Source organism: Carlito syrichta, unplaced genomic scaffold (genome assembly GCF_000164805.1).
Source record: "Carlito syrichta isolate Samal-C Ts95f unplaced genomic scaffold, Tarsius_syrichta-2.0.1 Scaffold309093, whole genome shotgun sequence".
Classification (NCBI taxonomy): Eukaryota; Metazoa; Chordata; class Mammalia; order Primates; family Tarsiidae; genus Carlito; species Carlito syrichta.
The window spans coordinates 18,844-32,576 of NW_007253189.1; the positions used below are offsets into that span (position 1 = coordinate 18,844).

General features: G+C 36.4%; 1 protein-coding gene across 1 annotated transcript in view; it reads left to right on the forward strand.

Annotated features, from left to right (window-relative positions):
- The first annotated feature begins 766 nt into the window (after positions 1–766).
- Positions 767–13,733, forward strand: part of LOC103269154 (disks large homolog 2) — a 378,014-nt gene continuing 365,047 nt past the window's right edge. The window contains exon 1 of the mRNA XM_021716926.1: positions 767–859. Coding sequence (XP_021572601.1) covers positions 767–859 — 93 coding nt within the window. The remainder of the gene's footprint in view (positions 860–13,733) is intronic.

The following is a 13,733-nucleotide window of genomic DNA, read 5'->3' on the forward strand; positions in this document are numbered from 1 at the left end:
TTGAGAAAAACTCTGTGATAGATAAAAAATGGGAAAGGGATGTTTGTTAGATTAATTTAAAGCAACTCTTCATACTCTCTGTATGCCCATCTGTTGAAACATGTCTAGTTGTATTTAAAATGTATTTATTTCTCTGTGTAAATTCAAATTAATTCAAGGGTTGGTTAGATGATTAAAAAATGTGTCATTAGAAATTTCAAAATGTGTTCTACTTTGTTCTTTTCTTATTGCTACTGAAGTACATGGATATGGTTACATGGTCCAGGGTTTCCCAATAAATATCACAAAAAAATAATGGGAATGAATTACCTGAGTTTGCGCCAATAAAGAAAAGGTATTTCTTAGCTGATGCAGTCATTTTAATGCTATTTTACTACAACAACGGCAACATATGTTTGGGCTGCTATTATCACTGATTTTTATGGTTATATTTCAGTGTTCAGTGATACAATTTAAAATGATACTAGAAAATTATTTCACTTATAATTATAACATTGCCCCTCGATGATTTGTTTTTTGAAAACTTACAATGCATATCTTGTATTATTCGCCCCCTCTCCCCTAAAATCACAAAATTCTAAGGGGAGTAATAATCTTGAATTATTTTTTATAACATCTCACTCATATATTTTAGAATAGTTTGGATTATATTTTACTTGGATGAAAACACATAATGACAAACATCAAGAAAGTGTGGTTTATTTATAGCTAGAATGAAAATTTAACCCCCAAGCATTTTTTTAAATGCAGCTGTCTCCTCCTCAGCATGTACTTAATAGTTTTCTTTCTTTTTCACTCCTATTTACAGGTCAATGGAACAGAAATTGAATATGAATTTGAAGAAATTACATTGGAGAGGGTAAGAATTTTTTTCTTAAATTCAGAGTTCCAGTCTTGCAGTCTACATTCTACATCTTAACGTGTTGTCTTGTGAAATTATACAATTGTGTGTTATAACCTGGAACTTACAGACCTCACGATGAGAATATCAATTAAATGCTCACAGTAGAAAGCACTGAGACAACATACCAAGAGAATGTTTAGTATGTAAATCACATTGCCAGGATTTGGAGAAACTAATGGGATAGAGAGATGTTTAATAATATTGTTCAAGCTGGGCTTGGTGGCTCAGCCTGTAATCCCACACTTTGAGAGGCCGAGAAGAGTGGATTGCCTGAACCCACAGGTTCGAGACCCACCTGGGCAACCTGGGGAGACCTCATCTCTACAATAAATCAAAAAATTAGCCGGGCGTGATAGCATGTGCTTGTAGTTCCAGCTACTTGAAAGACTGAGCAGAAGGATCACTGGAGCCCAGCAGATCGAGGCTGCGGTGGCCAGGAGCATGCCAGTGCACTCCAGTCTGGGCGACATAGTGAGACTTCAACAAAAAACAAACAACAACAACAAAAAAAAAAAAACCCAAAAAAACCATTGCTCAATACTTTATTCTTAATGTTTTTCTTATCTGTGTTTTGGATATATATATATTTCTTAACTATGTTATAAAATATATGTGGTATTGATACTATCATCGTAACTATAGTTACCATGCATTTCTTATTTAGTTAAAAAAAAAGTGATGGATTTTAAAATCACCTCCATAGAGAATGCAGCAGCCCCATCGACTCTGCAAATATGCTGGTAGGGTCTTGGCAAAGTCCTTTTATAAATTAAGGAAACTCTGTGCAACACAGCCCTAATATATTCCAATGTTTTATAAAACAAGAAAAAGGCCAAAGACCATGTAGAAAAAATTGGCAAAAGGCATTAGTAGGACATTCATTAAAAAAGAAAAGATCAATTATTTTAAAAAAAATTTTTAAAGTATATGTTCGCAAGGATACAGTGAAAAGAAAATGCAGATGCACTGTTGGTAGAAGTGTAAATTAGTACAAGCTTTATGGAAATCAATATGGAGACTTCTCAAAGAACTAAAAGTAGATCTAAGGTTTGATCCAGCAATCCTACTACTTCACAAAGTAAAAGAGGTTATTATACGAAAAGACACCTGCACTCACATGGTTTTTGTAACACAATTCACAACTGCAAAAATGTGAAATCAGCCTAAATGGTCATGAACTGATCAGTGGATAAAGAAAATGTAGACATATATATTATGTTCCATAGAATACTATTCAGCCATACAAAAAGAATGAAATAATGTTTTTTGCATCAACTTGGATGGAATTTGGAGACCATTATCCTAAGTGAAATAATACAGGAATTAAAAACTAAATATTGTTCTCACTTATAAGTTGGGAATTAAGCTATGGATTTGCAAAAGTATATAGTATGATATAAAGGACATTGGAGACTCAGAAGGGGGATAGTGGAGGAGAAGTGGGGGATAATGGGGGAGGACTGAGGGATAAAAAAATCACCTATCAGGTCCAATGTGCACTGGTGGAGATGACTGATGGGTACTATAGTACGTCCATGTAATAAAAAAAAAATTGTACCCCTAAAGTTATTTAAATTTATAAATAAATAAAAAGACAGTATTAATAAACTTGGAAAAATCTGTTCAACCTCATGAAGAACAAAGAAGGACAATGAGAACAGTTTTAGTGTCTCCAATTGGCAAAATTTAAAAGGAATGTGAATATTCAGTGTAAATGAGTGGTCCTCAAAACTAGTGCAACCTAAAAGAGCAATTTAGAAACATCAATCAAAAAAGCCCCTAAAATGGATATACTTTTTGACCTAGAAATTGTACTTATAGGAATATACAAATACACAAAGAATATTTACACTGGTTTTTTTTTATCATAGGAAAGATTAAAAAAGGAGATTTAGTGTTTAATTATTATGTCCTAATAATAGAAATTATTTGAAAATGTATTGAAGTCATATTTTAGAAAAATGCTTAGTTACAAGGTTAAAAGGTTTACCTATATTATATTATTCAATTGAGAAATTAAATTTTAAAATTGTATTCAAAATATAATTCAGTAAACACAAACAAAACCACACATACATAAATGCATACATAAACCTGGAAGGATATATACAAAATGTTAAAAGTAGCTAACTCTTGGTAAGGATATTATGAGTAATTTTTAGTTTCTTATTCTTGTTTATATTTATTTCCTAAAACTTCCATAATAAACATACAATGCATTTAAAATAATAAATTAAAATGTAAGTGTGTTTCTCTAAGTTATCATTCAAGTGTGAATTAAGATTTTAGACCTGCAATTTAATTTAATCTCCTTTATAGTTTAGTGATTATTTGCTTTCCTGAGTCAGGGGATTTTTCATTGTCAGTCTAATTTTTATTGAGTGTGAGTGACTTTAAAAGGAAATTTACACAGAAAGTTAAGCATTTGACAGATGGGGTCTTTAAAACTTCCATTATGGACTTTGATGAAATTTTAATGGCATGCTAAATGGAGAAAAGTGAAGCTTAGGGAAAATTAGCCCTAATAAGAAAAAAAGAACATATTTCTCCTAAATCACTAACCTCTTCAAGACTGGCTATATTATTTTTGGGGTGCAGTGCAGAATGAAAACGTGGTTTAAAAAAAAAACACAGAGCTCAATGTGACTCAACAGATCTAATGCCCATGAACCTGACCCTTCTCCCTTCCCCTGACTCTTAAACATCTTGAATAGAAGACCACTTAGTTACCCTGGTTTTATAGGTCAGAAAATAATTAGAAGCTAATGTTGGTGTAAGATGGAACATTCAGTAGGAGTCAAATCATTGTGGGTACTAGTCTGGATTTGGACAATTGCTTCCTGGTCTAGGGCATATCAACTCACCTTCCTCACTCCCTACCCTAGGGTTCCAGGTCATACTCTGACCCTTGTAATTGTCATCAACTGCACCCCCATTTCCAATGCCTCTTTGTCAAGTGTCATCTTCTCTGAACACCACTCTCTTTCTATCCTTGTCATTTATTCTAGTGTTCTCACTCCAAAATTCTTCAACCCCATTAGAATCTTGAATCATTGATTTCACCATTTTCCCCAGTTTTTACCCTTCTGTATGACCTTCCTTCCCTCCTCACCCAGCATCTGGTCATCACTCTCATTCTCCTTCTCATACACTCTTGACTTTTTTCTCCTCTTTCCCTCGTTGTACTCATCCAGCAGAATCCTAGTCCTGGCTAGCTTATTCTAACTACACTAACACTTTCCTATTCATTCTATGCTATCTCTGAAGAACTAGATGTGGTTAGAAAGATCCTCACTCATCTCACTTTAAATTTTTCATTACTGATTTCAAGTGAACTTTCAAAACCTGGCAATTCTTGCATATTTCTTTAGAAAGAAAAATCACTTACCTGTTCTCTGGGACAACAATTTTGTATCTCATTTTATCTACTCAAATCTCAAACATCCCCCATTCTCATCCTCACGTTTAGCTGTTGATCTCCCTTCCTATGTTCTTGAGAAAATTCAAGGAATCAAATGAAAACCAACTCTCTTTCCTACCTCCAGGCTTGCTAGCACACTATCCCGTGACAATGAAGGAAATTGCCTATTCCTTCTTGAGGCAAACTCTTTATTGTCTACCTGGACTCTATAACTTCTTGTCCATTTAATGACTTTCCTTCTGCAGTTATCTCCTCTCACTTCTGCAATATCAGTTTATCTCTTCTATTTTCCTAGGTAATTTTAACATATACATGGCGTAATATCTTTCATCTAAAAAAATTTAGTAAATAACTATCCTGTGACTCTGTTTTCCCCTCCTACTATTGCCTCATTATTCTATTTTGCTTTACCAAAATTCTAGGAAAATTGTCTGTTTTCATTAACTTTACTTTATTATCTCATTTTCTTATTAGCCTATTTCATGTTTTGTTCCCCGCAACAGTGCAAAAACTGCTCCGATACGTCATGACAAGTTCCATCTTGTTAAATTCAAGCATCAGTTCTCAGTCCCAACTGACTTCTCAGTCCCATTGGATGTGTCTTCCTTTCTCAAAGATATTATCTCTTAAACTTTCAGAATAAAACACCTTCTTGTTCTTTCGCAACCTCATTGGCTGTCCTTTCTCAGTCTCCTTACTGGCTCCTCCTCTAAATGTTGAAGCATTTCAGATACCCATTTCAGACCTCTTCTCAGTCTTTCCTCATTCCCTGGATGATCTCCTGTACACCCATGCTTCTAAGTACCAACTGTCAACTGATGACTCCCAAATCTGAAATCATGATCTCCTCGCAAGCTCTGAATGTGTATAGCTAACTGTCCAGTTGGCATCCCTGCTTGAATATCAAGAAGACTTTTTCCCTTCACTCCCTCCTCTCAGGAACAAAACTGCTTCAACCCTAACATTCTTTGGCTTATCAAATTGGTTCTATTATTTCCCTATTATTGGGTAAAAAAAAAAAAAAATGTGGAAAGTCTTACTTAATTATCCCTTATCCTTAGCATCCCTGAGCAAGTCCTTCTGGTGCTTCCATAGAAATATATTTCAAAATCAATAAAATCTTGCCAGCTACTCTGCTATAGTTGTAGTGTAGTCCAAACCAATACCATCCCATGGTATTGTAATACCATCCCATGGTAGATCATTGTAATAGCTTACAATTTTGCCCCACTATTATCCTTCCAGTACCAGAGTTTATGATTTGCAAAATGTAAACCAAATCATATCACTTTTATTCTTAAAATCCTCTAAAAGGAGATAAGTACACTCATTATCATTGCCTACGAAGCCTTATACATGTGACTGCCTGCTCCTCTCTCCAGCATTATGTCCTCATCACCAACTTTTCACACATTTTACTCTAGCCACAGTGACCTTCTTGACATTCCTCATAAAAGCTAAGCTTTTCCCAACTCAAGGCCTTTGTGTATGTTATTCTATCTGCCTAGAAAAAGCTTCCTTTACATGACTTGTTCTTTTTATTATTTAAATATCTGCTCAAATGTCATTCCTTCAGAAAAATCTTCCCTGTCTACCTCACTTAAATTAATAACAAATTTCCATTACTCTGTTCCCCTTTCCACTATTGTTTGATTGCATTTATCAATATTTAAAATGTTTATTATTTATTTATAGTTTACTTTGTTAACATCTATCTCTCCCTCTAAATATATGCTGTGTGTGTATATATGGTCACTTCTATATCTGATCTTCCTAGAAGAGTGTCTAGAATGTGATATATGCACAATGAGTATTTGTCATATGAATAGGTTATGCATTGCTATACAACTGGAAGGGCACTAAAGTAGATACACATGTCTAGTTTGAATTCAGATTTGTATCCTGGCTCTAGCACTTGCTGGTCAAGTGACTTTGAACCTACTTAACCTCTCTGTAGGTCAGTTTCCATATCTGTAAATGTTGCTGCAATATTTATAATTACCACAGATGGTGCTTATGATGAATAAATAAGTTAATGTAAAGATTTAGAATAGCATGTATATTTATTCTTAATATTTATTTTGGTTAGCATGGTAGTTCTCACTCACAAGTATTATTTATTAGTACCATTAAGGAAGCTTATTAAAAATATAGCTTCCCAGTCTCAATGAACAATTTACATTAATCTAACAAGAATTTATTTCATACATGCTTTTCTTCTTTGTTAGATGTCAGACATTCAATGATAAAGAAGTTATGGTCCTTGTTATATGCAGTTACAGCTTTCGTTTTTTCTACATGAAATCTCTATAATATTTAATTTACTAATGAACACATTTAGTATCTCCCCTATGGAATGGATATTCCTAACTTTATTTTACATATTAAGATACTGAGATTCAGAGATTAAATAACTTGTTAAAAGTCACAGTGTTATAAAGGATGGAGGATTTAGCCCAACAGATGATAAAACCTGAGCTCATTACCTCTAAGTTAGACTGCACTCAAAGATAAGCTTGAATGCTACTTCCTACAAGAAGTTTTTCTCGATTTTCCCTCTTAAGTAATATGCCTCTTCATAAACTAACACAAATAGAGAACTTATTACACTAAGTTATGAATAAAATGTCTCTTCCACTGGCCTACAAATTCTCTGATGGAAGGAACTTTATTATAGTGATTTTTATATTACTATGATGACATAGAGAGAAAAGAAAAAGTCATGAGATGATTTGCAGATAAATTGATGACTCCATCTCTACAGCAGCCTTGCACAATTTATTGGCTACTTGCCATATATGGGGAAATTTACAAATGTATACATTTATTTGATAAGCATGTACTAAACTCTATAGTACTAAAAGTACTGGATACAGTCCTTGTGTCATATCATTGGACAACCTAGTAGAGGACACAGAGAAGTAAATAGGCAAAAACTCTGAAGAATAGAGTGCTAGCTGGTCTCAGTGGCTCAGCCTGTAATCCCGCGCCTTTGGGAGGCTGATGTGAGTGGATTGCCTGAGCCCTCGGGTTCAAGACCCGCCTGGGCAACTTGGCGAGACCTCATCTCTACAATAAAAAAAAAAAAAAAAAAAAAAATTAGCCGGGCGTGGTAGTGCGCGCCTGTAGTTCCAGCTACTTGGAAGGCTGAGGCGGAAGGATCGCCAGAGCCCAGCAGGTCGTGGCTGCGGTGGTCGGGACCGTGCCACTGCACTCCAGCCTGGGCGACAGAGTGAGACTCAAAAACAAAAAGAATAGTGCTGTGAATATCTAGGCAAAAGGGAGTACTTCATTGAGGCATTATACCTGAGCTAGCTTATGAGAGATGAGATGTCAAAGGGAGTAGAAGAAGAAGGCAATAGCATGTGCAAATGTTCAAGAAACTGTGGAAAAGTAACATGTTCAAGGAACTGCAAGTGTTTCAGAATGACTGAATTTCAGGTTGTGAAGTAGGACTCAGACACTAGATTGGAGAGATGGAGAGAGCATTCTGGATGCCTTGGATAATATACCAAGGGGTTTAAACTTTACCCTAAATGCAATGAAAAGCCTTTGAAGGATTTTAAATGTAAAAGTGGTATAATCATATTTGTGTTTTAGAAATATCACTTTGGCTGCAATATTGCACACATATTTCACAGGATTCAGGAAAAGGTGTATGCATACCATTAAGACACATAATTATGGCTAAACTTTGCCAATGGTAATAGAGGAGGGGATAATTAAAAATATGTTTGAAATGATAGAAGAACAAATCCTGGTATTTTGCAGGATAGGAAAATGCTAGAGATAATTCAAAAATGCCTACAGTATAATCCAACAAATTCCTTTTATTACCACAATCTGAGCCTCTCAGTCACAGGCACCTGTGATATCTCAAGCCTTCCTGACACCCTGGGCGCTCATGATATTAGCAAAGGTAGCTGAGTAAAGTCCTTTCCTCTGAGGGATTTATCCATGCTCCATGTATGAAGTTAATAGTTTACATACCCGCATCATGATTTGTATCAAGAGAAGCTAGTTGGCCCAGCATAGTTAATAGATTCATCATGCCTTCATAACGCTGACCAGCATGCATGACTACAATTTAGTAGAGATGCTGAAATGACTACTGGCCATTTTCTTCAACTTTCCTACACCTCCCACCACCAAAAAAAAAAAAGAAGAAGAAGAAGAAGCGCATTTGGAGGGCTTTCCTGACAGTTGCAGAATGTATGGCCATATGGTACTATTTGAATGTTCTGTCTGACAAGTCAAGGATATTTTTTGCAACTAATATAAAAAAACAAACAAACATCTGAGCCTTTTCCCCAAATATAAATCATTGACTTTGTTAGTTATTGTTTCACCTATGCCAAATCAAATGGATTTATAAGGCAAAGAGAAATTACTGATTTTTTGTCCCCTACACATTTCTACAGATGAAACATGTTTGGGATATAAGGTAGGTAAAAACGGGAATTTAAAAACCAATGTTTGTGACCTGCCAGGTAAGAAGAGATGCATCAAAATTGTCCGCTAGTAGCCCCTCCAGTTTTCTCCAAGTATCAGATTAATCAGAAAGTCTTTAGTTACCTGAGTCATTTAGGCCAAATTTCTTTATCTCACACTTTGATCTTTATGAAAATTCCTAAATTCAAATAGAATTGTGGGTCTGTTACTTCAAATAATGCAGAGACTTTTGGCTTCTAAATTCCTAATTTTTTCTGGATCCCATAATGAGTGGGATACGGCTATCTACTTAATAGCATTGCAGTAAAAAAAATAGAAATAATATATGTAAAATGTCTAAAAGAGTTCCTGGAATATCCTATATGATCAGTATTGTTAGTAGTTATAAAGTTTATACACACATTTATCTGGGCCTCATTTTTTTTAGAAGATGACATTGTTGATGTAACTTCAGGCTATGATTCTATGAATAGGTCAAGTAACAAATACATGCTTCTACTTTTTATGTATGTGTGTATGTGTGTGTCTGTATTTGTGGTAAAGAATAAGCTTAAGTAATCTTCAAAATTTATGTATGCCCAATTATCCTTTTTTTTTTTTGAGTTTGAGTCTCACTCTATCACCCAGACTGCAGTGCAGTGGCCACTCCCAGCCACCGCAGCCTCGACCTGCTGGGCTCCGACGATCCTTCCGCCTCAGCCTTCCGAGTAGCTGGAACTACAGGCGCACAGCACTATGCCCAGCTAATTTTTGATTTTTTTATTGTAGAGATGAGGTCTCGCCAAGTTGCCCAGGTCGGTCTCAAACCCGCGGGCTCAGGTAATCCACTCACCTCAGCCTCCCAAAGGTGCGGGGTTACAGGCTGAGCCACCGAACCCGGCTTATCCATATATTTTTAACAATGTTAACTATATAAATGGAATCTGCCCCGAGTTTGCAGCCATAGCTTCTAGAATAACACAGCACTGCTTGCAGCTCTATCTTTTCATTTCTGTTAACTCACAAGAATTTATTTCCACATTAGACAAGCAGTTACATTGTTTTATTTTATTTTCAATAATTTGAGACTATGATATTTCTTCAGATGTTCTGATATCTTCTTGAAATATTTTAATAGTCTTCCATTTTCAATCTCTACACATGATATAGTGAACAGCTATTGTTTTGTCTGTGCATTAACACCATCTCTCCTTTTTAAAGAACGTCCTTCTTTTGTGGAATTATTCCTCTCCTCATTCAAGTATGTGATTCAGGGAAAGACTGCCAGTCATAATACCCTTTTTCACACCATTGGTTGGTCTAGAGTTGCTCATTGACATCACTATGAGCTAATAAAAAATAATACTGGCGCCTGAGCCCTGCCCTAGACCAAGTGAATCTGAGCCTCTAGAGGTGGAGCAAGGAAAACCTTTATTTTAAGAACTTTCTGGATGATAATTATGCACAGTTTAGAGGCTGGCATCTGAGCCAAACCAAGCCAATTAGAGTATTCCTAAGGAGTTTCCATACCAGAGTATAAGGGCAAAGAGGAGCAGCATTCCCACTGTGTAGCAAAGTGTGAGATAGGAGGCAGACTAGTGGCAACCATGAGGATTTCTTTCCATGTAGAGTAATCTCATCTGAGATAATAAGTCTTCCTGCAACGACAGCTAGAGACTGGAGATTAGAGAGAGGGGACAGGTAGTGGGAGAGAAAGGGGAAAAAAACTGTCAAAACTGTCAGTATCCAGTTCCTAAGTTGTGAGTGTCCCAAGGAGCCAACCAGATATACCATTTCCTTTTCTTTAAATTCTTCTTACAGCCAGACTAGTTTAAGTCAGGCATTTGTAACTTGCCAACAAGTAACTTATCAAAATGTATTTTAGAGTTTATTTTAGCTATCAACATGCTGAAGCTGCAGGTCATGTCCTAGGCTCATGCTGCCACAGCCTGTTCTCAAAATAAATGTATCATTGCTTAGATTCTTCACCTTTTCTACATTCTAATCATGTCTCTTACCACAAAGGTAAGATCATAAAGCAAAACTTTTCAGTAGAACAGATTTGGCAGGTTGCAGTAAACTCAATACCCCAAAGCTTATACATACCATCTCCTTTTACCAATTACTGTGTCCAATTATGAAGAATGAAAGAGCAATTTTTTTAAGTGGTAAATAAAAAGAAGGCTAGGGACAAGTTTATGATTTTAGGGCTCCACTATCTAGGATCAATTCTGATTTGGAAACCAGCAGGCTTTTTTGTGTGTGGGAAGAGCTTTCCAGTGTTAATCACTGGAGTTGGATGTCAGAAAAAAAAATAATTGAGTATGAGAAATATAGTTTACAGACATTTGGAGGGTCATTCATCTAACTTTTCTTTAGATATAAGCATCAAAGTCTCAGGATTGAGGAGCTCCTGGTAAACATACCTCAAAGGCTGAGTTAGATGAATCGACACAAAGTGCATTTAGCTGAAATTTAACTGCTGACTTCAGCCTTCACCATTTTCTCTATAATCTCCCAGCTGAGTTATTTCCCTTCTTGCACCTCACAAACCCTCTGTCACCAGATTATTAACAAGTGCTCTCTTCCAGTTCATTAGTCCAAACCTTAGTGCCCTCACATCATCTAAACTGGCCAATATATTTTCTTCTGTGAATCACTTGCTACAATATAACCTTGTCTTGCTTTGACATGGCTCCTGATTATTATCAACACTCCTAATGCTAGTGCAGTCACACACTGCATAACAATGTGTTAGTCAATGATAGGCCACATATATGAGTAGTCCATGAGCTTATAATACTTTATTGTTACTGTATGTTTTCTATGCTTAAATACGTTCAGATATATGATTCTTATCAATGTGGTACGGTTGCCTACCGTATTCAGTATTAACACATTGTATAGGCTTTTAGTCTTAGAGTAATAAGATATATGATATTGCCGAGGTATGTAGTAGGCTATCCCATCTAGGTTGGTGTAAATGTAGTCTATGGTGTTCATACAATGTTGAAACTGCCTAATGACCTATTTCTCAGAACATATTCCTGTCTTTAAACAATGCATGATTGTATGATGGTATGTCTAAAACTAACAGCTTTTAGATATAAACTACCGTAGAAAGACTTACACAGAAATAACAAAACCCTATCATCCCCAAGTTGAGTGTTTCAATGAGAATAGATCTATTTCCATGATTGTATAGGGATAGATGGCTAATGAGATTTGGCTAGAAAAAAATCTAACTCAGCGGTGTGAGTTTAGTGTTATGATGGAGGTTCTGGATTTTGAGAATATTAGAAATATCAAAGATTCAGGGAACAATACAGGAAGAAGCCATCACCTGGGTAATACTTAGATCGCTAGATTCTAAGTCTTGAGAAATGGTAACATCTAGGGACTTTGGTAGTTGCAACTGAACAAATCCTAACTAGTATGGCTATATTTTTCTTTAGCTATTTTCTGTCAGGTGAGCAGAAAATATAACCTCAGTCATTCCTAGTGCTTTTTTCCCAACTATCTCAACCATGTCCAGAATTATCCTAAAGTTCTGTGTCCTCACAGAGCAACAAAATAGTCCACACACTATTTGATCTATCCTCACGAGTAACTGCTGCAACCTTCATTGTCCCTCCTTCAGTTATCCCTTCAACAGGATATTTGTTGGTTATCTGTCCATTTCATTCTTCTTACCCTTTCCTAAATGTTCCCAGAATTTTGTTCAGATGTCTACCTTTCCCCACATAAACAATATGCTTTGCTGGAAACTGACATGACTCTGAACTTCCTACTGATTTAGGCCAATTAGCACATCCCTCTCCACTGACTTTTGTCTGCAGTGGATATGCACCCTAATCCAAGACATTCAGAATGAATTTGATGATTCTCACTTAGAATCTTGAGAAAGAAACCCACCTTACTCTATGGGCATTAGGTGAGGAAGTCTGTATCTGGAATAGCAACTTGAAGCCATTTTATGATTATAGGGGGTTCCATCTTTAGAGTGAAACCAGCATTTTAGATAGCACAGTACATAAATGGGATGAGAGAGCAGTCTTGGTGACACCTTGAAACTATATATCAAATCATCTCTGATACCCTCCTTCTAATTTTTTATTTGCAGAAAACAATTAGTACCCTTTATTGTGTTGGCTAGATTGAATTGGGGCTTTTGTTCCATGTACTTAAACAAAACCTTAAGTGGCATAGCAGGTCATGAGAATCTTTAGGAAAATGCTTAGGGGCCCAACATCTTAGACATGCCTTAAAATATTTGTCTCTGGCCGGGCTCGGTGGCTCAGTCTGTAATCCCGCGCCTTTGGGAGGCTGAGGTGAGTGGATTGCCTGAGCCCGCGGGCTCGAGACCCATCTGGGCAGGCGAGACCTCATCTCTACAATAAATTTAAAAAATTAGCCGGGCATGGTAGCACATGCCTGTAATTCCTGCTACTCGGAAGGCTAAGGTGGAAAGATTGCCAGAGCCCAGCAGGTCGAGGATGCGGTGGCCGGGAGCAGCCACCGCACTCCAGTCTGGGCGACAGAGTGAGACTCCAACTCAAAAAAAAAAAAAAAAATATTCGTCTCTGAAAGTTCTTTACTCTTTTATGCAAGAAACTCCCTTCCAGTCTACTCCTTTTTGAAAACAAAAGCAGAGAAGTCTTTGCAGGCTCCTTGTGAGTTCAACCCTGCCTCTCCCTATAATGAGTACCTGCTTCAATGGGGAGAAAGAAAAAAGGAAAACATAGGGAAAAGAAATAAAAACCCTAGTAGCTCAAAATAGTGCCCGCCTACACAGAATTGCATAGTAGGAAAGACTGAAAATTATTTTAAGTATTTGATAAATTGCTATAATTCATGGGCTTAAAGGTTTATGTTTTATCTATTTATCTTGATGAGCTTGATGCATTTTTTTTTTTTTTTGAGCTAGAGTCTTACTCTGTCACCCAGGCTGGAGTGCAATGGCATACTCGCGGCCAC